The sequence below is a fragment of the Alligator mississippiensis genome, chromosome 2 (assembly GCF_030867095.1).
Source record: "Alligator mississippiensis isolate rAllMis1 chromosome 2, rAllMis1, whole genome shotgun sequence".
Taxonomy (NCBI): Eukaryota; Metazoa; Chordata; order Crocodylia; family Alligatoridae; genus Alligator; species Alligator mississippiensis.
In genome coordinates, this window is record NC_081825.1 from 238,833,473 (window position 1) to 238,858,096 (window position 24,624).

At 42.0% G+C, this 24,624-nt stretch overlaps 1 protein-coding gene across 4 annotated transcripts in view; it reads right to left on the reverse strand.

Moving 5' to 3' along the window:
• Positions 1 to 226: 226 nt before the first annotated feature.
• Positions 227 to 24,624, reverse strand: part of MAPKBP1 (mitogen-activated protein kinase binding protein 1) — a 129,699-nt gene continuing 105,301 nt past the window's right edge. For all 4 annotated transcript variants that reach the window (XM_019496487.2, XM_019496486.2, XM_014595504.3 and 1 more), the window contains 11 exons: positions 18,423 to 18,571; positions 17,815 to 17,864; positions 17,065 to 17,301; positions 15,775 to 15,944; positions 13,954 to 14,099; positions 13,322 to 13,489; positions 12,288 to 12,366; positions 8,744 to 9,054; positions 7,349 to 8,248; positions 5,845 to 5,930; positions 227 to 5,296 (listed from right to left, as the gene is read on the reverse strand). In XM_019496487.2, coding sequence (XP_019352032.1) covers positions 5,009 to 5,296; positions 5,845 to 5,930; positions 7,349 to 8,248; positions 8,744 to 9,054; positions 12,288 to 12,366; positions 13,322 to 13,489; positions 13,954 to 14,099; positions 15,775 to 15,944; positions 17,065 to 17,301; positions 17,815 to 17,864; positions 18,423 to 18,571 — 2,584 coding nt within the window. In that variant the 3' untranslated portion in view covers positions 227 to 5,008. The remainder of the gene's footprint in view (positions 5,297 to 5,844; positions 5,931 to 7,348; positions 8,249 to 8,743; positions 9,055 to 12,287; positions 12,367 to 13,321; positions 13,490 to 13,953; positions 14,100 to 15,774; positions 15,945 to 17,064; positions 17,302 to 17,814; positions 17,865 to 18,422; positions 18,572 to 24,624) is intronic.

The window sequence follows — 24,624 nt, forward strand, 5'->3', positions numbered from 1 at the left end:
CAATGGTCTTCCATGGCCAGCAGGCAGCCAGCTGCTAGACTCACTTCACTACATCTTTGAAGAGATGAATTTTTCTTTTTAAAAAATAGCCTGACTCAACTGGAAGTCGATGATGATGGAAGTTAAAGAACAGAGACAGGCACGAGGTGAAATTCAAATACCCAATGTTAGAAGGAGACCCAAAGGGGGGCCATAAAGTATATGGAATTTCTGAAGGACAGCTTGGTAACAAATTATCACATTTTTATTTAAACAATTTAAAGACACAGAGTACAAATGGATACAGAGTTAAAAACAGCCCCCAGGCGGGTGCTTCACAGTGCAAAAAAACCCCACAAACGTAAAACCTTTTTTCAAATAATTATAAAAGACATTTTAAAGATTTAATCTGTTTTTACTGAAAGCCAAAGTATAAAAAACACACATTTATAAATAAAGGGTTTATTATTATTTTAAAACAGTGGAGGAAAAAAGGTAGTGTTGAAAAAACACAGGAAAAGAGTTTTATGTCTGGTGCCTATGGCATAGCTAAGACATGCAGCGTGGACATGGCTTATTCCTAAAGTTGCTGCACCATGCATTTCTGTCCATGCTTTACAGCAGATAACCCACATGAATATGCAATCCAACTTGGTGTATTATTTACAACAAGCAATCTGGAATTGTGGACACTCCAGTCTTACCCACAGAAGGAACCATCTGCTCATCAATCACTCAAGAGCTGAAAGGAGTCCTGTCTTTTTTAATGAGGCTTTTTGTCATTTAATATCTGTAATTTAATATCTGGCGCGCAAAGGGGAGAGACTTACATGTGTATGACTTAAACAATATTTAAATACCTCAATTTCTGGGTTTTTAAAAAATTATATTATGTACACACACTTAAAAAAAAAATAGAGTCCATATGTTTTAATGTCCTTTGGAGAAACATACAGATTCCTCTGAGGTGGAGTGAGATCAGTAGGATGATCAGAGGGTGCTGAAAGGCCTGCCCCAGCCATTACCTGGGAGATTCAATAGAAAGGAGACAACCTGAGAGAGAAAATGGAAGAAATGCAGACTTTTATAAGAACACCAGTTGTGTGCACCAGTGTTTGACCAGGGAGAAAAGCAAAGTGATTTGTACTTGAGAGAACCACACACAAGGGATTTGCTGTCTTGTCAGATTCAAGCACTTCTTACTGCACCAGGCTGTTCACAGGTCTTTGTTCCCTGTTCTATGGGCTTGCTCAGGAAAAGTAATACAATCTACACCAAGCTGAAAAGAAAAACTATTGTATTTTCAGCCACGAGTGTGCTGGTAAGAGGGATGGAGTTTATGCGGAAACGACACACTGGCAGACCAAAAATTCTTTTACAGACTTCTCTAAACAGTACATTTTTTTTCCCCCACACACGTTGTTTTACATCTGTATACGTGTGCATACATGCACCTGTACACCTAGTAAAGGCCAGACTCCAATACTGCTCCTCCTCTTCATTGTCCAGCTGTCATTGTTCAGATTTTCTCAACCCAAGCAACAGAATAAGCCATGATGATATGCAAGTCAAATGTAGGCCACATGGCCAGCAGCTACCACCTTGTTGAGGACATTTGTACTCCAAACTGGCATTTTAGGCAGCATGCAGCCAGCAATGGGAAGTCACCAGTGAATAACCATCTTACATATGTTGTGTCAAGCTTTCAAGCTAGAGAAACTGCAATACTTTCTTTCCTCAAACATTCTCAGCAACCAACTTGTAGGGACATCACCTTTATTTCATCAGGCTTTAGCTGCACAGCTCTTCTTAAATGGTAAAGCCTTAGGCAAATGGTTGAATCTTTCCAAACCTTCTAAAGAAACAGCTTAGATGGAAGCATGTGGGAAAACGAGGCACAATAAAAAGGTTCTAGAAAAAACTCTCCCCTCCTGTCTATTTATACCGCTATGCTCAGTCCTAGTTCTACCTCCCTGAAGCCATAAGTCTACTGTACTATATCTTTCATAGCCATTGTTAACCAACCTATATTCTTGAACCCAAGCATATTTCTATTCCTAATGCTATTCTCCTGAAACTCCTGCTTCTATTCTAATTTATCTAAGCTACTCTACTCCTCACCCCTGGCTGATCTACTTGCTTAAGACCACACCTAGCACCATTCTAACCTGACAGCTGCCCCTTGTTTATTGTTTTCCCCATCAACACTCAAAACTACAGGCAAAGCCCAATTCTGGCAAGCACAAAAATCCTGTTCATATTTTAAAGTTAATTTCAAGTAAATTATTTGGAGGGAGCCCTAGTTCACAGCACCAAAAATTCTATTAGCTCTTCCTTTTTCCCTCCAACAATTCAAGTTAAATCATGGACTGGTTTAATGTATCCAACCAGAATGGCTCTGGAGCACATTTCTATTCCCTCCAGCCTCCTGAAGCACTCTCTCCATTCCCTTTTTTGTTGCCACCTCATTCGTTACATAAAAATAATAAAGGGAATTAACATTGTTTAACAGAAGGAAGATAAAGAAACCTCAAACCACTATCGTAAGTATCAGAAGATACTTTGAAGAATCTGCTATTTTACCTGAGAGAGTCTGTGGCCTAATACAGCAAGAAACCTCCTGTGTACTGAAATGTACCTTTTCACAGTCTGAAAGTGGAGGAAGAAAACCTGGTAATCACAAAGACAGCCTAAATTGGGCTATTTAAACCATCATATAAACCAACATGAGTGCCACCATCTATTCCACTAGCAAGTATCCCCTCGGGAACTTTTGTCTGAAGAGACTCCCAGAGCTTTTCTCCTTTCCGAACAGCTCCCTCCCCTTGGCTAGAAATGCTACCCATAAAACCCTGGCACACCATCCGATTCACAATTATGTAATGGTGGGAGAAGATCACCAGGATAGAACACCTTGAGACTTAAACTTTGAATTAAAATACAGCCCTATTTAACCAGATGTTACACAGGATGTTCAAAACTTTTGGAGACAGATTTGATTTCTGGAGGAACCAGCTGGAAGGCTCAGAAATACATTTCCTTCATGCTACCATGCCTTCAGTCCTGAAACTCAATGAACTGATGACCAGGTAGCAAATAGAGCAAAGGCCCTGCGGTGCATAGAGAAGGGTCAGCTGGCCTTGGATCAGGCTGCACTACAGGTCTCCAATCCCAGAATGCTTCTAAGTCAAGTTACCAGCTGGCCATATTCCAGAGTACCACAGGATCAAACAGCCAGCTCTCCCACTTGGAAAAAAAGTTGCTTCAAGTCCTTGAAAATTGAACAACGCTTTGTGCACTGGCCAACTTTAAAGAACCTCTGTTGATGTTGTCAAACATTTCCATTCAAGGCTAGATTAACTGAAGCATGGCTGACATACTGGGGTTGTATGAGTCTTGAAAAAAAAGTAGTGGTGAAAGAGGAACATTTCAGGCAGAGAAAAAATGTGAATACTCTATGTAACTATCCTCTTGGGGGGGGGGGGCAAGTAAATTGCATCTTATTTTACTAGCTTATTCATATTGAAAAAGCGCAATATTAGGTACAAGCAAAGACACAACAATGCATAAATTATCGTTGGTTTGGAGAAAGGCAAGGCAAGAAGGGTATTGCACACTGAGTTCTGCAGGGGCTAGGGTTTCTATTTCTCAACTGAAAGACCCATTAAAGGAAAAAAAATAAGGGAAGGATGCTACCAATTATATTCCTCTATAACCTATATCTACACCTGTAATGAATACTGGCTACTCAAAATTCCTGGGAGGTCATTTTCTGTAGTTAAGTAGAATGGCTTTAGAATATGCTTCTCTGGGCTGTAGATATTGTTTTCTTATAGAAAAAGAGAGCGTGCTATTAGCAGATTCTCCTACCACAACAATGAAAGCATCAAACTGGCATGGATCAAAAGCTGCATCGATCCTTTCTGCTATCAAAGGCATCACATAAAGAGATAGAAGCCCTGCTTCCACCCCACTTCTCCAAGAAAACATTTAACACAAAAACTCCTTCTCAAAGTCATACAGACATCACGAAATTAACATATCCAAATTCAAAATACAGAATATGACTCAAATGATCTTTGCATCTGTATTTACATTTCTTCAATATTTAAAATCTTATTTTTTGTGTCTGATGAAAGACCCAAACTGAAGTATGTGAACACCAACTGTGTCAATTTCATTTTTAAAAAGCTGCTATCATTCTTGTTTAAAACAAAAAAATCTTGAAAACCTTGGTCCTTCAAGGATCAGAGTACTCTCCCCTTGAGGTGAATGCAGATAAATTACAGCTGAGACAGTTTTTTTTAAATAAAAAAAGTATGAAAAGCAGACAGAGTAACCATGACAACAGGAGGATTACTGAAGGTAGAAAACCAGACACATGGGAAAGGAAGATCAAGACAGGATGAAGCAGAAACTAACTCAGTAATTGCACAGACACTCCAGCCTGCCTCCCTGTTGAGGTTTACTATAATACAGAGATTGTGTCTTGCTGGGATGTGACAAAGGAGCAAAAAATAAAAGGAAAAGTAAATGGCCACCATAACATGTGACAACATTAGAGAAACAGTCAGGAAAAATAAATTAATAAATAAAACTTTTAAGAGTCTGCATTTGGATTCTGATGAAACTCTGGAGAGGGAGTGATTGGCTTCATCCACATCTCTTTCAACAGTCAGCAGTTCAGAATTTCTTGGATAAACTGGATTTTTTTGTTCCTATTGGAGATGCCAAACATTCTGGCTATGAAGAAATTTCTAACAAGTTTCTCTACACTTCTTTTTCAAAACAGTGTGTCCAGAGACAGAAAGCTGAAGAGCAATAGAAAAAGTTATTAAAACTGTGGCCAGCACATTACTAAAAACTACGGCAAATCAGTTTTATGGGCCTGAGGAAAGCAATTTTAAAAAAGATCTTTTCCCCCTTTCAGATAAGGGTGCGGATAGCATTTGTCTGAGTCTTCCACTGTGGTCTTCCTCCTGGAGCTATTTCCATGTATTAAAAAACATTTTTCCTTAAAGTCATCCCTTTAAATGTCCATGCGCCGTTTCACAGCTTGCAGCAATAGCTCTGAATACTGTTCTAATAAAGCCAGAGTCTGCTCATCTCCCAAACTCCTAGGACTGGATAGGGTGCTTCCATGTTCCTCAGTCAGCTGTCTAATTTCCTCTTGGGGCTTTACCACCACTTTCTTGGCCTTTGAGAGCTCTGCTCCCTCCTTTAGTGAATCCAGTTCTTTCTTCATAGAGGTGAATGTCTCTGTCAAAAGGCCAGCTATCTTATCTTTGTCAGTAGAAGACTCCATGTCAGTTGACACCTGGCAAGAAAACAAATTAGCAATGCAGTTAGTATTTAGATAAATTCATAAAGAAGGCATTTTCAAACTTTGCGCTTTCATCCTACAGACATGCCTAAGAAAAGGGTAAAATGGCTGCAATATCAATATTCTTCAAGTTGTACTGGACAGTGCATGTGCATTTATCTAGAAAGTCAAACTACTACTGCATTTCATATTTGCTAATCTCTTCCTTGGGCATGAATTAATTAATTAAAAATAAATCTTAGTATTTCTGTAAGCACTCTGCATCTTAGGAGCACTATATATTTATTAACTAGTCCATGTAATACCACTGTAAGGAAGTTTAATATGACCGTATGCAAGATGAAGGTAACAGTAATTGTTACAATAAGGTACCAAAATTAGAATGCAGGCATTCCTGACTCCTAGTTCCAATCTCCAGTGTAGTCAGTAAGCCAGATAACAGCCAGAAGAAAATTCAAATCCATCCAGCGTCTGCATGTGTTAACCTGCAAACTCTAGAATCGAACTGACCAACTAGATCTAAAGGGTCTGAAGTCACTCACCATGTGGTAAAGATGAATGGCCTTTCGCATGCTGTCCTGGAGCTCAGATACAACATGTTCACATTGCTCAAGGCTGACAGAAGATTCTGAAGAGGGAGAAGAAACAAAACGACTAAGCAAAGAGCACTCCCCAACATCTTAGACCCCATCATTTGACAGGAAACCCTTCTGGAGAACAAACACTTCTCCAGTACACTTGCTAATACATATCCAAAGGTGAGGGATGCTTTTAACTCAATTTTTAAATAAGAAACTAAAAGCATTGGCTTAGGCCAAGCATAGTGTGGGCAAATTCTATGGAAGCTTCCCCTGACACTAATTTAAGAAATGCTCCTTGGGTTCTAATATTCAGCACTCCTACTTCTTTTTTTTAGCCTATCCTAAGCAAAGAGCAATATCCCAATTTCTGTCACAATGTGTGATGGTTTGGTAACCAAGATTGGCTTGGATGGTTTTAAGCTAATCTCAGCTGGGATTCATGTAGGCCAAAGGCAAGAAGCATTAAACCAAGGTATTTCTAAGCAACTCCACCTACACAAAACTCCATGCACTTCTAACACACCCTCTTCAGAATGAGACAAGAATATAATGCATTATGAAGAGGAATTAGGACAAGGATTATTCTAAACTATTAAAAGTGTACTATAGTTGGGGAAGCAAAATCCAGCAGTTTCTTGTCAAACAGCCCCATCAGGATAGAAGTGTACTTTGCAAATCCCATGATTGTTATAGCCATTTCAACACAGAACAATGACAACAAACAGAAAAGCACAGCTTCAGCTATTATACCCCTACTAAGAAGGCAGTTTAACAGCCAAAGATATGCAGACTTTCTATACAATAAACATACTGACTTGAACACAAACCAATAGACACAACTTGCAACTATTATGTACTATTCTGAAAGTCACGGGTCAGTTCTATGGAAGATCCTTGAGTTACCTATAAAATAAATAGTGGTCATAAAAGCACTATTACTTTGCTTCTGAACTAGACTCCACCTTTACTTTTTTTCAGTCCTAAAGGCTGGCAAGCTGGCTTGTGTGTGCACGCATGAGTATATCCACATCTACCCCTCTCGGCGTATACCAACACAGCAAATTGATGATGCAATTACAATGTGTACTAGTTACCCATGTGCACATACTCTGATCATCAGCATGGTATCTTCAATGCTACTGTTACCTATGCAAGCTAGATTCAACTAGCAGAATCAAGCTAGCATATGCTACAATCACGCCATCTGTAGAACAGTTAACTACTATCTGACTGAGCCTTACACTGAAACATAAGATAGAAAAGAAATAGAAATTAAAGGAGAAAAAGATGTCAGCAGCCCGAAGTGTCTCACCATTGAGGGGATGACTTATGGAACGAGACAGGTGCAGACAAGACGAGACAGGCCAGAAGCTGGACGTAAAGAAATGTGATGGAATCGTGAAGCGGTTCACAGAGACAGGAGACAGAAGGGGAAAGAAGGCTAGAGATGTGTATCCATGCACACCTGAGACCTGTGCTGAGGCAGCTACTGTTGTGGGAGACCTCGGCCTGATAGGATCTAGTGGGCAAAGTCCAGGCGGGTTTTCTAGCACACAGCTGATGCTGGAGACCTCCTCTCTGCATCTGGGTGGTCTGCTTTCAGGTGAACTAGGGTGCAAACCTTCTGAAAACTCTTTCAGTTTTGGAGTAGTAACTCCTGGTTCATCCTGGCAATCTGTCCTCAGTGAGGGATTCTCATTAACAGGTCCCACTGGGCTCTCTTTACTAAGTCCGACAGACACGCAAATCAGGCTCTCTCTCTTAGAAGCCCGTCCTTCTGGAATGGAAGATTTCTTTTTACAGCCCCCAGCAGGTGACTGTGGAGACTCTGGTTCAAGTGGGGTTTTGGATTTGGTAGTAGGTGAGAAAGAAGCCAATGTAGGTCTATCAGGCAATGGTTTGGGGATGTCAAGAATTAGGTGTGCCCGGTTTGATGATGCCAATTTGCTGTGGAAGGACTTGGGAGATGAACAGTTTACAGCTTGTTGAAGAGCTGGCTTCACTGGGACATTTTCTTTCAGAGGTGGCTTATTCTTCTCAGTCTCTGATGGTGGATTTAACTGGTTCTTCTCTGGCACCTGTGGGCTGGTCCTCCCCTCAGTCAATGTTTCAGCAAAGTCGCTAAGGTGCAGATTTTCCCCCACAGAGATGCTACGTGACATCTTGGCCCTAAAACTGGTTGTAGGGTTCATGTAGGACTTGGGTTTTGTAGCCTTGGCATCTTTAATCAACAGGGAGCTGGACCCATCCATCTTTAGCAGACTTGTTGGCGATGTCCTGCAAGGATTAGATTTGGAATCTTTCTCAACAACCGCTAGTGTCTGAGGCCGCTCCTTGGCAGAAGATAACACGCCTGGATTTTTATCTGTGAGAAATTAAACAAACATATAAACCATATAGAACTGATGCAGCAAATAATGCAATTAGAAAACATCAAAACTGCTCCAGTTTATTTACTTCAGCTCAGCTTCTAGAGAAGCATTTAGAACTACTGAAATGGTATTAAAAAATTGACAGGTCTCAAAAATATACCTGCTTCCCTTTCTTTACTCCCCTTACCTCTCTCATTAAACACTGTTGTTTGCTTAAAGAAAAAGTACCTCTTGCAAGATGCAAGTTTAGAGCACCTTAGAAACAGGAACTTAGATGAGTGAGGAAATTAGATGAAATGCATGAAGCAGTTTTCATCTCTCACTCTGGCTCCTCAGCCCACCCACTTGTATACAGTACTGTGGTTATATTTCTTAGTTATTATTTTACTTTTTAGTAGCTTGCTGCACAAGATATATTATTAATTTAAGTCTGCTGAAACTCAGCACCCCCATTTAGAGTTACATGGTAGTCCCAATAGTTTCCTTACCCTCACGAACAAGGTCATGAACTGACTGGGATTTTCTCATCACTGAATTCCCAATACCCTCTGAGAAGGATGTGATAACTCTTCCAGGTCCCATAGCAATCCTACTGGCCTCCAAACCTGACTTTCGTTTTCTCTGGGTATAAATCAAGCGCTGGGAACTTATACTGTCCAGAAAGCTGCCATTCTCCAAGGCAGTGCTAGCAGGGCCATGGCCATTTTTTAGCAGGTCAGCAGAAATCTGCTTCAGGTGGGCTGATGACTCAGTGGACTTTTGCCCCAGACTCAGATTTGAGGAAGAGAGTGACAAGTGCCTACAGAAACAAACAAAAAAAAAAAGAGGATAAACTCTCAAGAATGCAATAACTGAAACAGTTAAAACATGTAAGTAGGTGACATTGGGTGAAGAGCTGATTTTGCAAGGGCAAAAAACAAGTTCGGTTCATTTGCCACGTCAAGCCAGTCTATACTGTCAACACATTTTTGTCCTTCCTGTGGTTGCACTGATCTGAAGACAGAACCACAGAAAATTAGGATTAGAAGGGACCTCAGGAGGGCTCTAGTCCAACCCCCTGCTCAAAGCAGGACCAGCCCCAACTAAATCATACCAGCCAAGCCTTTGCCTAGCCAGGTCTTAAACCCTCCAAGAATAGAGAGTCCACAACCCCTCTGGGTAACCTGGTTCCAGTGTTTTTCTACCCTCCTAGTGAGAATTTTTTCCCTACTATCTAACCTAAACTTCCCATGCTGCAACTTGAGAACATTGCTCCTTGTTCTGACATCTGCCACCACTGAAAATAGTCTAACTCTGACTTCTCTGGTACCATCTTTCAGATAGTTGAAGGCTGCTATTAACCTCCCCCCTCCACACAAATCTTTTCTTCTCCAGACTAAATAAGCTCAGTTCATAGATTCATAGATGTTAGGGTAGGAAGGGACCTCAATAGATCACCAAGTCTGACCCCCTGCATAGGCAGGAAAGAGGGCTGGGTCTAGGTGACCCCAGCTAGATGCATATCCAACCTCCTCTTGAAGACCCCCAGGGTAGGGGAGAGCACCACCTCCCTTGGGAGCCCGTTCCAGACCTTGGCCACTCGAACTGTGAAGAAGTTCTTCCTAATGTCCAATCTAAATCTGCTCTCTGCTAGCTTGTGGCCATTATTTCTTGTAACCCCCAGGGGCACCTTGGTGAATAAAACCTCACCAATTCCCTTCTGTGCCCCCATGATGAACTTATAGGCAGCCACAAGGTCGCCTCTCAACCTTCTCTTGCGGAGGCTAAAAAGGTCCAGGTTCTCTAGTCTCTCCTCGTAGGGCTTGGCCTGCAAGCCCTTAACCATACGAGTGGCCCTTCTCTGGACCCTCTCCAGGTTATCCGCATCCCTCTTGAAGTGTGGTGCCCAGAATTGCATGCAGTACTCCAACTGCGGTCTGACCAGCGCCCGATAGAGGGGAAGTATCACCTCTTTGGATCCATTCATCATGCATCTGCTGATGCACGATAAAGTGCCATTAGCTTTTCTGATGGCTTCGTCACACTGCTGACTCATGTTCATCTTGGAGTCCACTAGGACTCCAAGATCCCTTTCTGCTTCCGTGCCACCAAGCAGGTCATTTCCTAGGCAGTAGGTATGCTGGACATTTTTCCTCCCTAGGTGCAGCACTTTGCATTTCTCCTTGTTGAACTGCATTCTGTTGTTTTCTGCCCACTTGTCCAACCTATCCAGGTCTGCTTGCAGCTGTTCCCTGCCCTCCGACGTGTCCACTTCTCCCCACAGTTTTGTGTCATCTGCAAACTTGGACAGAGTACATTTCACTCCCTCGTCCAAGTCGCTGATGAAGACATTGAAGAGTATCGGTCCAAGGACCGAGCCCTGCAGGACCCCACTGCCCACACCCTTCCAGGTCGAAACCAACCCATCCACCACGAGCCTCTACTCAGAAGTCCCTCAGCCTCTACTCAGAAGTCATGTTCTCCACCCCCTAACCCTTTTTATTGCTCTCCGCTGGACTCTCCAATTTCTCCACATTTTTTCTGTGGTGAGGGGCCCAAACCTGGACACAGTACTCCAGATGTGGCCTCATCAGTGCTAAATAAAGGAGAATAATCATTTCCTTCAATCTGCTGGCAACGCTCCTACTAATGCAGCCCAGTAGGCATCGTAATGTGCAACAGAATGAGCATTACCACAAGCAGCACTAGGTCACTGTCTCATGAAGGAACTTTGCAGATACCAAGGAATGGTAAAATTAAAGTATTACTAATTTTCCTTTCCAAAGGATTTTCCTTTCAGATACCAAGGAACAAAGGAAGAGGAGGTTCAAACAGGAGGAACAGTTAGATTCAATTCAGGTCAGGTCCCCTCCAAAAAAACCAGAATGTCAACGCCAAAAGCCTTCCGTCATCCACCGAGACTGCCTCACAGAGGATCTCAGAAGACCCTAGAAGATTGACAAGGCCTGAAAGTATCACACACACCAAAGCTGGTCAGCATCCTCAGAGCTATATTTTTGGATCTCCTTGAAAACAGTACTAAAAACACAAACTCTCAGCATCTGCATCTTCCCTCTAAGGAAGAACAAAATAAGTATATAAAAAACAGGCACCTCTCAGTCTGGCAGGTTTGGCAAGTGGGCATATAAAAAGCCCAGAATGCTTTCGTGAGTAGCTTACCTTACAGCTCCTTCTAAAGTAGATTTTTTTTCAGGAAATATCTTCCAGCTTTCCTCTAATACCACTATACTTCTTCTGAAGCTAGTAACAGCACTTCATCTACCAGTATTCTTCTCCCACTGTACTGTCTAAATACACGCTAAGCAAGGGTAGTAAGAACTAGAACAGCCGGTCTACACTACCATTATTATCATCAATAACAACTGCTCCAGCACTAAAATAGTGACAGAAAGTGTTCAGAAGGGAAAGTGTGTGGACACAGCCTGTGAATATTCAGTTCCTGTTTAAAACAGTGCCATCAAATCAACTTGAATCCAGAGTTTAGATTGTTTAATAAAAATCTTTTGTGAAATCAGTTATCAGTGCTCCCATCATTTTTATTTTAAACTGCAATGGAAACAGCTTGTTTTTAGAAGACTAAAATTCCCCTGCAGAGTTTATAACCTAGGCACTGGAGCTTCCTGCAAAGGTACGGAAATCACAGATGCAGCATGCTAGGAACAGACTGTAGAGAAAGAAACCAGTCTATTTTTATTGTCCAAGATGAATGAAATACAAAATAATACTAATGAAGCATAAACAGTGAAAAGCAAATTGGATGATAAGAACTCCTCCACTATAATAATTTACGGTGCTGTTAATAAAAGTTAAGAAAAATGTATGGAAACAAAAAACAAGAAATGTTACGTTAGGGAGGTCCAAAGCAATGAGGATTATATGGAATGGTCAACCTGAATGGTAGCCAGACTGCCAAGTTCCTATTCAAAAGAAACCAGTGTCAAAGTACATCAAACCCAGAAGATTTCTGCCATGCCATGGTCCAGCACCCAGCAAGAAACCTACTCACACTAGTAAAAATAAAAACATCTGTACCTGAGAGCCGGGGACTGGGAGAGAAAGCGAGAGGAAATGCTGAGGTTTTCTGTTCTCTCCAGGGTCCTACATGATCCACCTATGGGGGGGAAGTGTGCAAGTCAGTTACAAATATGATGCAAACATTCTGACGAGTGTTTTTTCTTGCAGTGCATTCTATAAAGTGCTGTTGTATTTCAGAGATGTAAAAACTATTCTACTCTAGGTATCAAGACACAGAGAATAAATTTTACCTTCTGTTGCCTTTTCTTCTTTTATTAGATCATACTTCCTCAGCCCCAAACTGTGTCAAAAGAAAGAAGAGTTTCCCTAAGGGTATTCCTCCCCTTCCCCTATTCCCTTTGTGCAGAGTCCTACCCTGTCTATAGGACTGTGGGCTATCAAAATGCAAAAACAAAACAACCCCCCCTCCCCCCCCCCAAAAAAAAAACCAAAAAAAACCCAGAAAGCTTAGAAGGAGAATGCTAAACTACAACCACTATTAATACTAGCAAAATACTCTTTGGTCCCAAGCTGACTGAGGGAAACAAAATATCTCCTTTTCCACTTTGATGTTTTGTGCTGTTCTCATTCTCTTCCTCCGCCCTGCATCGTCTTTTTCTTTTGTGACGTCTGTTATGCACACACATACCACTAGAGGCCACCACATATTGTATACAGAGAAACAAGCTTATGCCATAGTACATTTATTGATAAAGGAAAGATTGAGCTGAAATGAGAACATGGCTTCTCAGGATCCCCAGCAAAGTGCTTTACCAAGTTAACAAGAACAATTCTGCTAGCTCAAGCCAATGTCAACACCCTTTTACACCCAGTTTCTTACACACACACACACACACACACACACACACACACACACACCCCCTCCAGACTAGGAATTACAGGCCATCCTTTTTTCCCCTTAACCTCTCTGCCTTGGTTTTCATCCCTGCTCTGTGCAACTGGAAAGCTGTCAAACCTGATTTAAAGCAAAGCAGATAAACTGGGAGCTATGATGCCTCATCAGAGGGCTCCCACCAGTTTGGCATATGTACCTTTTTCACCAGTAATGGACAATGTCTCAAAATGCTGCTTGAGGAACTTCTCTTGATCTGGAGTCCTGGGGACCTCTCCCTCTAGCATGCCAGTACCTGCATCCTCCTCTCCTTCTCCCTCCAGGTCTGAGATCCCATCCACACTGAGGGGCTCTGTGCTCTCAGAGTCTGCAGAGGCACAGAAAGTAACATTTGATCACTGTAAAATTTACACAACCATTAGCATTGTTCCCCAGAAGCAGCTACTCAGGAAGATGGTATGGCACATTAAGGACTGGCAAGAGTATCAACCAAGCAGCATTAGGATACAATACCCTGATATACAGTACCCCCAGGCAGCACAATTCCCCCAAAACACAAATACAGTTATCTCATTAGCTAGTATGTGATAACAGGTAGTCAAAAAACCCAAACACTAAATGAACTTCACAAATGTATGTTGCTAAAGGTACCCAATGCTTAGAAGTAATACCACCAAGACCTTTAATAAGAGTGTGAAGTCATCCGAGCTCCCCAAAGTCCATGTATACATCTCACAGTTAGCATTACTAACAACAGCGAATGATCCCTTCAAGTTTCCACAATGTTCCATGATCACATGCATAGTCTCATAGCATGCATTTACAACTCACCTTCGTTTGGATGGTCTGGGCTGGAGAGGCGACTGCTACCGTAATCCACAGAGCAGGCACTGTCAGGGCTGTGCTTATCTGGACATCCATTGCTGTGGAAGCTTCGACTTAGCTTCCCATGGGGCAGCGCTTTTACTCGGAACTCACTGCAAGTGAGATAGGAAAAATACAGAATTAGAAGAGTGGTCCATTTTGCATTTAAAGAGGCAGTTATCAGCTAAATGTTATACATTTTAAAGAGCCCTTGCCTGTGCCTGTGGTATTAACACAATAAAAAACCAAGATTAAAAAAAAATTAAAGTATTACATCTTTCACAATTTATGTACTTTACTTCTGCATTTCATTAAGCTTGGACAGTGAAATCAGACTGGTCCATTTCACCTTCCGACTACAGTCAGTTTCACATTCTTAATCCTGAGGCACTAGCCACATATGCTGCAGTAGTTGGGTTCTCAGCACTGCAGAGGAATGAATGCATGAGTCCATTGAATAAATACATTTAAAAGAGATAAATGAGAAGATGAGGAAGGGCCCTGCAGTGAAGACATTCCTATATACAATAGGAATGTCCTATAATGAAAACTATTTCCCCACATTTTGAGGCCTTAAGCTAGCATCTTTTCACACTTGTGTCCTTTGAGCTGTCTCTGCTGCAAAATATATAAGATTCTATGACTGAAGAGGTTAATTTTCAGCAGAGGATACTGTATGAAACTCAGCAGTGGCAGATTTGAATCCCTGCATTTGTTCTAAATTTTGTAGGTCTCATGTCACTGAATGAGGCCAATGGTATCCTCTTGTCTGATGTCTGAAGATTACAGTGTTCCATTTTAAGGAACAATTTGGCATTAGAAACAAATAGAGCCCATGCACTAAAATTGTGAGCTGGAACATGGGAGTCACCATAATGGATATTTAATATAATGTAACTGTGTGGAGATTAGTTCTGACAGCTTGCAAACTGTGCACACTTTGTAACGTCCAATTTGTATCCAGCACCACCACAGGGCCTCCTTTCTAACATGCAAGAACAGCATGCAGGCTTGCTCTGTCTAAATATTATTGCTATAAAATTAAAAACATAAATAAAAGAGAAACTGGGAGAAACCTAACTGTTTCAACTACAAAATCTTGGCATACACTGCTGCATGAAAACTCATTTTGTACTGGGATAGGGGGAAAAGGGAAGGTATTAAACAGCTATAAGCAGGATTATCCTGAGAAGAGGAAAAACAAGGGAGCAGAGCAGAATAAACAAAGTGAAATGGTCTAAGTATAAAAGATAGCACAGAGAACAACGGCCTCTTATCTCTCTGATGTCCCTTTAAATTCCTTTCAGATCACATAACTATGTAACAGCAGAAAGGCAGGCTATTACATGTTACGTTTATTAGCACCTTGCCCAGTCAAATTTGAAAACATCCCAAATGATAGGGCTTCTACCACTTCTCTTAACTAACTGTTCCAAAGCCACCTCCATCTCACTGTTAGGAAGTTTTCCAGCATAACATTTTCCCTTACTTAATTTCAAGCCAGATAAGGGAGAAAGTTAGTTGCTTCCAAGATGTTTATTCAAGAAGAAATTGGAGAAGGTTGCTGACATGCATGGTTTCCTCATGAGCAAAGACTGTTTTAACAGCACCCTCAGCTCAGCATGCTTTAGAACTTAGAATCAGGCTGGCATTAGTAAAGCCCTTAACTAAACTTGCCCAGCATTGAGCTGGCGTAAATTTCCTTAGCCATGTTACCATGAGCTGCACATAAGCAAGATATATAGCAGCAGCAGCATAGCCATGCACAGAAGAGAACTGATTTTTAACCTGTTCGTATCTGTGGAAAGGATCTCATCTTGTTCAGGGTAGATTACACATTCCTCACTCCCAGAGGGCTCCAATTCCTGAGAGAAAACCCCCTCTTCACAGGACACAAGCCGGATCACCTGGGGGCGGACACAAGGCCGGCTATCCTCAGGAGCTATTGAGTTTCCAACCTAGCACAGAAACAGTAGAGGTTACTAGAATGTTTTCCTTCCAATCAGAAGGACAACATGGGAATTGCAAAAAAAACACTACCACAAGGGGTGCAATCAATAATATAAACGTATAAAAATAGGAGTTATTCAACTGAAGTCAGGTCCCAGTACAGAATTATCTTTATCTAAACCAGTGAATCTCAAATCAGGGTGCCCCTGAGATCCTTTCAAGGGTACCATGGGATGCCACACAATTAGGTTTAGCACTGGTAGGTTTACAAATATGATTCACAAGATAAACCCAAGGATTTCAAATAGAAATCCATAGTTGTGGTTGTTCTGAGTCCTTTGCAACATAAAAACTGCTTTATTATGAAGTTAAAATAAGAATGAAAATTAAGAGCTGGCAATTTCAGAGGGGTCCCTCAAGTATCCAAGGATGCCCTGAGTCTAAAAAGATTGAGAACCACTAATCCAAACAGTACCTCTTTAGTGCAAGATAATACCCTGCTTGTTGCGGCTTATAGGGCACAGAGCTGCATTAAAGATGAACTTAACCACAGACTACACTAGAACTCTGAGTCCTCACAGGAGCTACAATTAAGACCCTCATGGAAGCAACTCTCAGCACCCCTGGGAAAAGTAGACGGGGTGGCTGGCAATAATGGACCCGAGCTAAATGAAGCATTAGTAGCGGTTACTAGTATTTTTTCCTTCATATCAGCAGGACAACATGGGAATTGCAAAATATCCACTACCAGAAGGGGTGCAATCAGTAATATGAGCATATAAAACCAGCCATTTATTGAGGCAAGCTTTAATTCCTATTGACCACAGGGAACAAACTGCTCCATGAAAGCTCCTCTGAAGAAGCTCAAGTTTCTCTCTGCCTATAAATTAACCCTTGTTTTCTTATAGGATTATCTTTAAGGGAAGAAATAAGCCTTGCATAATGCTGTATGGCAGGGTCTGTGGTTAATAACCTGGACCTAACAGGGAGTCTTTAATCTTTACTCCAAAGATTAAAAGGGTAATATATAAAAGGGTGATGTCATATGCAAGCAACAGTAACCAGAGCCAGAACAAGCACCTGATGAAGTGGCATCAAGTTAATTCACTGGAGAACAGCCACTCTTACCATACTGATGTGTGGAGGAAGATCAGCCTGCTCTTCTTTATCATCCCCATTGCTGGTTTGGGACAGCGAGTCTCGGCTAACAGATCGAGAAGCTGAAAAAGATTCTAGCTGGCGCAAGTCAAGCATAGATTTAACAGTCATCTCTATGTTACTGGTTGGTTGGGACCAGCGCCCACGCTGCCGGGGCATTTTGTTCATTGTTGCTTCGGAACGCTGATTTGCTGCAATCTCCTTTGTCTGGAAAAGGTTTAAAAGAGAGAAGAGAAGGTTGAAGATAAAATTCTATGGCAAATGGAGGTGGAGTGTTATAGCCATACAGTCCAGAAAATGAGAGAAGCAAGAAATTTTTAGTGACATTTTTACTGGTACAACTGTATAGTTTGGAGAGACATTAGACAAGCTTTGGGGCACAAAATGCTCCCTAAACATTTTTAAAATGGTATTCCTTATGTTTTCAGTAATGCCTTGCATCCCATCCTTCACTGACAGTGAAAACAAAGCTATTCCAGTTCTATTAATTTTATTGTTCTCTTCTATAAAATCATAATCCTTGAGCAATACCAACACATGATATCACTGGAAGCTTCCTTGCAAGTTTCTCTGCCATCCAAAACCGTCTCTCCCAGAAAGGGCTCAAGGGTGGAATTTCTGCTCTGGAAGAATTCTTACAGCAGTACCCCAAGAGGATGAGTATCTTGTGGTTTCTGTATGCATATGACAGAAGCACATTTCAAAGAATTAATGACTTACCCTTCTCATTTCCCAATAGGAGAGACTTCTTGAGAGGGTAAATTCTGGATCTGAAAAGAGAAAAAGTAAAACAAGTTGGCATCCTAGCCAGTAAGCACACTTTTAAGGCCTCTATCCCCATCTTTCTAAAGTTTATTGTGTTATGGATAATTCCAGCTGTGATATACTTAACACTAGTAATGCTAGTCTCTAGTAGAAGTTCTAGTAGGTTTTGTTAGAATCCTCAGACAGGTCTCTTGGCCTCTACTAGCTTCTAGGAATCTGTCACTCAAACCTGACAGCTCTCATTCAAAATCTGTATGGCCAACTTGTTTGGAACGGACAAGAACCTGGTAAAAACTTACAATTAAAATTTTAAAGGGCAGGGCAGGGGGAAATATTACTAATCAATCTCTCTACAGCTCAGTATAAACAACTCAAATGTTATCTAATTGTGGTTGAGCCATCTTGCTATCTTCATTCCTTCCTACACAATGAAGTTGCCTTCCCAGACTCCACATGCTCTCCATTGTCTCTACTCTGCCCTATACAGCCTCATGAATACTCTATACATACTCTTGCCCACTTCTCCCCAGTCCCTGTCCATGCGTCTCCTTTCCCATACATACCCAAGTCTCTCTCAGTGTTGCAGTTGGATTGAATTTGGAAAGACTGCAACCCATGTAACTCATCTTCATCATTCCCCTCATCTTCACCATCTTTGTCACTGTCTGATGAGAGTGCAGGCACAGGAGACAGGACAGAGACAGACTCATGCCTGGGAGGTAGGAATTGCAAGAAACATTATGGTACCTCCCAAGAACTCCCTGTTGAATCCACATGCCAGCCAGTACATTTCCTCATGTCACTTCTATCATGCATCATGTCACTCATATTCTTCCAATTTCTCCAAATGACACTGACCTTGTCCAGCAGAACAGGACTTTGAGATGTGGTGCCAATTATGCACCGCAGGTTCCTGGAACCTGACCAGGCTATCACGTGCATGTAAGGAAAGGTTATGGAATCCTAAATAGTAACACATACAGCAGTGATTCTCAGCCAGGGTGCCACAGCACCTGGGGGTGCCACAAGATCCTCTTAAGGGTGTAGCAAGGTGCCACATAGTATTTGCAGTCTTGTGTGTGCAAATGCTTATATAAATCCAGAGTCAATCCATGGTGTCAAAAGCATCCTCATTTGTTGTGGTCTTTCCGAGTTCTTTGTAACAGAATAATAGCTCTATTTTTTCTATAACAAAAAAAATGCCATGCTAGGAGCTGGCATTTTCTGAAAGGTGCCTTGGATCTAAAGAGGCTGAGAATAACTGGCATACAATATACAATTGTAATTTGCCTTTACAATTCAAACCCTAATAATTTAAGACTGACAGAAGCCGTTTGAAAAATAAAAGTTACCTTTCTACCTGTGGACATTTTATCATGTTTCCCTCTTCCCCTGTTGGTCTTTTTTTATGTACCACAACCACCACAAAGGCTTTTCCTTTGATAGAAGTTTGGCATTTGAGAAAGCTACAGATGACGTTGTGAGAGAGAGAAGTTTGATTACTTGAAGCAAACCTACTTGTAAAACCTGCATGCACAGTCTACACGCCATCATGCTGTCCGGCTGTACTGTCAGCCATAAGGCACACTAAAGAATATCAAACATACCTTGGATAGATCCTTAAAATGGAAATGGGAGACATTTCTGATATGGATTCCAGAGTCACCCCAAGCATAACTTCCCATCAACAGAGGATTTTTTTTAACCAGTATAAGATACATTTCCCCCCACCCCTCAGTCAAATTAGAACAGAACCAAATCAACTAACCTTTTTAGCCACCTGAAGTAATAAAGCACAATTAAATAAATTCAGATTCTTTGACTAATCAATCAGTATAGCACACACTCCATGACCTTGAACAAGACAGCCAAGTGTATCATTAGCAACCTTTATAAAGTGCTGTGGGTGGGCTGTAAGCGCAAGGTATTCAGCAGACAAAAATAACTCATCTACCAAATATAGAACAGCCTGGCCTAGGACCAAATCTGCTGCAATTTACAGACTGTAGGCAGTACTAAATAGGACAGGAGGAATTGAGAATTGCAGTATTTTCTCCTTTATAAGACAATGGAAATCAAATTTTCTTTCTATCAAGAAAGACAGAGAGAGCTTATCCAATAGGACAGGGGTGTGCCAAATGCGGCCTGGGGGCCAGATGAAGCCCGCCAGGCCATTCTATCCAGCCCACAGGGCCCCTAAAAAAAATTTAGAAAATTAATATTTATCTGTCCTGGGCTGCCTGTCATGCGGCCCTCAATGGCTTGCCAACACATGGTAAGTGGCCCTCGGCCCAAAATAATTGCCCGACCCTGCAATAGGATAATGAGTAATTTTCAGTATTTTCTGGCTAGGTTGGAGAAGACAAATAAAGGCTTACTCACTGGATTCTTCCAGCAAGTTTTCCAATTGCAGATTTCCCTTCTCTGCTTTTTCCCCCATTTGCCTCCACATCTCTCCACCCAGTCCTCCTTGGGTCCTTTTTCCTGGTCAGTGGTATCCTCCCAGAGCTCATGTACCATAGTACCTCTTGTGGCTATGCTGTGGATTATACCACAATGCACATTCTTGTTTTAAATATACAGAAGGCAATATTAACTTTGACACACTGGTACATTTTATAGTGGCATCTATGTTTCGTGTATTTTGTTTTAAAATGTATTGCCCCTATTACAATATTGATAAAAGGTCTGATGAATAACTAGTTGGTATCTGAGATATCTATCATTAATTAGATTACAGGGCAAGTCATTGCCACCTTTTGGGAAATTCCTCCAATCTATCCTATGATATAGGACTGGGAAAGGTTTAGCAGAGCAGCATGACTGAAATTATATACAAGAAAATACACAAAGTCCATGTTTATCAAAAAGAGATTAGCAAAAGGAAAAAAAAGAAAAGAATACATTCAAGCATTTTCAGAAAAGTGGAAAAATAAGAAGTAAACAGGTGTACAACTGTAGAAGTAAGAGAGGTCAATGCAAATTATCATCTTACTGAACCTATCAAATAATGCATCAGGTTAATTTAAATTAGCTCATTAAGCTAATTTAAATTAAGATAATGCATTAAGATAATGCATCAAGCTAATTTAAATTGAGTTGTGCTTTGATTTCACACCCAAGAGCTATTCCAGAATAACTCTACACTAGACAAGCCTTCAGGTGATGGTCAGAACAGCTCTCAGGATACAGGTTCAATTCACTTAAAACCATAACACAAGCTTAATTTTTCTCTCGTTCTCCCCCACTGCTCCCCTAACTTTCTTTCAAAATGTATCATTTTTTGGCCCCTGACCATGCAGCTCATGTTTCAGAGGTGGACTCTATAGCCCCATAACATTGCACTGAAGTTGCTGGGGCTTCATGACGGTTCAGGAAGCTCCAACTTGCTGGAGTTAGTCACAGGATCAGAGCCTTTGGATCTAAGCTCCCTGAAGTACAGATACGGTTTTGTCCCTGTACTAACACAAATTTTTATAGCTTCAAATAATTTAGATGTTTGAATAATACACACTGTTCAGTGTCCTCTTCTGCTTTCTGAATAAAATCATATTTAAAAGTGAACAAAGGGAAAAATATATCAAAATGATAACATGATAACAGCATCCTAACTCCAATTCTGTGCTCTTGGTACCTTCAGGGGCATATTAATCAGGGCAAAATACTCTAATATACTCTAATACAGGGGTGGGCAAAATACGGACCATGGACTGGATGTGGCCTGCCAAGCAAGCACTTTCATCCAGCCCGTGGGGCCCCCCAACAAATTGTGCCCCACCCAGCTCTTCCACCTATGAGGCTGGGAGCAAGGCACCCACTCACATGTACACAACAACTCCAAAATGTACCCTACTGCTTGGCTCCCACTCTCATGGGCAGAAGGGCCTGGCTGGCCAGCATTCAGTTTCTGCATGGGGCTGCTGCGGTGGTAGCAGCAGCAGGCTGGGTGCTCAGGGCACAGGCGCCCAGCAGGGCATGACTCCAACGAGCCCTACACATCGCAGTGAGGAGCGCAGCCTCTGCCGAGCCACCCATATCGCTGGCACTGCCTGCCACTCACATACGTGCAGCCCCTGTTCGCTGGGCACGGGGGAAAGCCCCACATGCTGGAGCTGGCTGCCTTCCCTGCCGAGTCTGCACAGCACCAGAGAGAAGCCCCAGGCTGGAGCCTGCTGCCTTCCCCGCCCTGCAGGGGAAGGCTCCTGGGGCTTCCCTCCCCTGCAGCGCAGCCCCAGCAGGGAAGGCAGCCAGCTCCAGCACGTGGGGCTTCCATCTCTGATTTGCAAGTGTAGGGGCTGCACATGAGCGACAGGGAGCACCAGTGATACAGGCGGCCCAACAGAGGCCATGCCGCTCAGCGCAATGTGCAGTGCTGGGTGGAGCCGCACCCTGCTGGGCACCCGAGTCCCGAGTACCCTGCCTGCTGCTGCGCCATGAGGGTGTGTAGGGGAGTCCCCACACCCCCCCAACCTCCCTCATACCCATACACTGCTCCCACGTATACACAACTGCCCAGCCTACCTTGTGTCCCCCCCCCCACACACAGTCACTCCCTCACAACCTCCCACACCCCACCAGACACACCCACAATATACAAAACTAAGACTTCATTTCTGGGTTATTATGCAATCACCTCTATATACAGTACGCAAACACAAATCATGCCAAAAATATTTTTTGGAATGAAATTAAAATATGTTATAGTAGGTGTTTGACTTCTAGTACATGATTCATTTTCTTCTGGTTCTACTCCCAAAAGGAGTATTTCCGGGGGACAAAGGGAAGACTTCTGGTGGAAAAGGTCAGGGGTTGGGGGGTGGGACTTCTGGTCCCAAGATGGCAGCAAGGGGGCGGAGCAACTGTCAGGGGGAAGGGCTACTCAAGTGGCCCTTGACAACTCACTAAAACTCGTTAAGCAGCCAACCTGAAATAACTGCCCATCCCTGCTCTAAATGCGCACACAATGACACACATTTTAGTGGAATGACGCGACCAAAATTGGAAAAAAACTGTTTAATCAGGTTCCAATTTACTTTTGCATCAAAATGGTAATATACTCAAATCCTGGGAAGTACTCAGCTCTTTCTGGAACGGACTGCTGGCTCACTAAGCATTTGATAAAGAGCTAGCAGTTTAGTATAAACTCAAGAACAATTGCAGCTTCCCCAGAGTACATACAGTATACGCAATAGTCTTTTAGAAACATTATCCAAAATTAAATCAAGTCTATCTTCTGCTATTAAAGAGAGATCTCCAATAACATCACAGAAAGGGGGATTTAGAGATATAAACACTCCACTAACACATAAGCGTATAATCCCTGATCTAACAGTGGAAAGTTTCAATGTAAAACCTCTCTTCCAAATGATGAGACAAAATATTTTTCGCAAACAATGATGCCTGCTGAGACTAAAACTAAGAATATACAGGCCTTTTTGCAATTCCTACTCTGAAGACATAAACATCTAAAAACCCAAATGCACTAGCAGTACAAATGAGTACAGGTTACATTTCTCCTAATAATTAAAAAAATAACTCATTTTCAATGAGGGAAGGGAGAACACACCAGCAATTTTCATGATGAGAAGCAGAACCCAAAGGGATATTTGTATACTCTAAAAGAAAGCAATGGGAATATAAAAAGATGTTCTTCAAAAGATATTCATTATTACATAAGGAGTCAACATGAATGTCAGGCAATATGCAGTTGGGCTAGGCCCTGTGATAGCTGGATAAAGGCAAAGTTATATTGGCTAATAAGTCTTCAGCTCTCTACAGTCCAAGTAGAGCCCTCAAGTCATCAGGTTTCTGAAGCCTCTGTTTCCTGACTGCTCTCAGAATGTGAAAGAAGCTGCATCACCCAGCTGGTAATAGACTTACTTTAACCAATACAGTACTATACACAGTTCAATAAAATTGAATCATATAACACCATGGCTGGAGAACCTTAATGCTTCTGTGGATCTTATGCCTACACTACTAATGAGAGGACACTCTTACCCATCTAGATTTAACCAACTCTACATAGCAGCTTACAAACAGATTCAGAAGTAACCAGAACAGGTATTACATATGTATAAAACAGGGATTCTTACTCCAGATCCTCAGTTCCTCAATTCCACACAGTGATGCTGAACACAATGAGTTATTCCCTCCAAATTCAGCCAACAATCTGTAATGCTCTGGTATTACATCTCTGTCGATACTTGGTGACCACAGCGAATGCTCAGAACTGAAAACAAGCTTCAAAACTGACCAAAACCAGAAGGCTCCACTCTAGTAACGAGGTCACCAAGCAAGTTTTCCTAAATTGCTGGGACTGGCGTGGCACTGGCACCACCCTCCAGCAAGAGTATGTGACAGAAATGTGTCTCACCTTGTGCCAAATGAAACTGGGAGCGTCCCTCACAGACTGCACCTCAGTCAGGCAAAGCTGCAGCTGCTGGAATTATGGAGAGCCTGCTATAAAAAGCACACTGCTTTACAGCTAAAGCATTTTGGCTTCATGGCTCAGTACTGAAGCATCCCAGAATAATTATGGCACACTTGTCAAACAAGAGATGCTCCGAAGAAGAGAGTGGCCCAAGGTTCCCAAGTGAAACTATGCAGACAGACTTGTTCTAACAACTCCCAAAGAGAATGGGAAGCTCTTGCAATATTTGCAAACAACCAGTCTAACAAGACCTTTGATGCTTTGACACTTCATTATTCAGATTTTAAAATCGTTTAGCCATTTGGGGAAAAAGAGTGGATTCAACACCCATT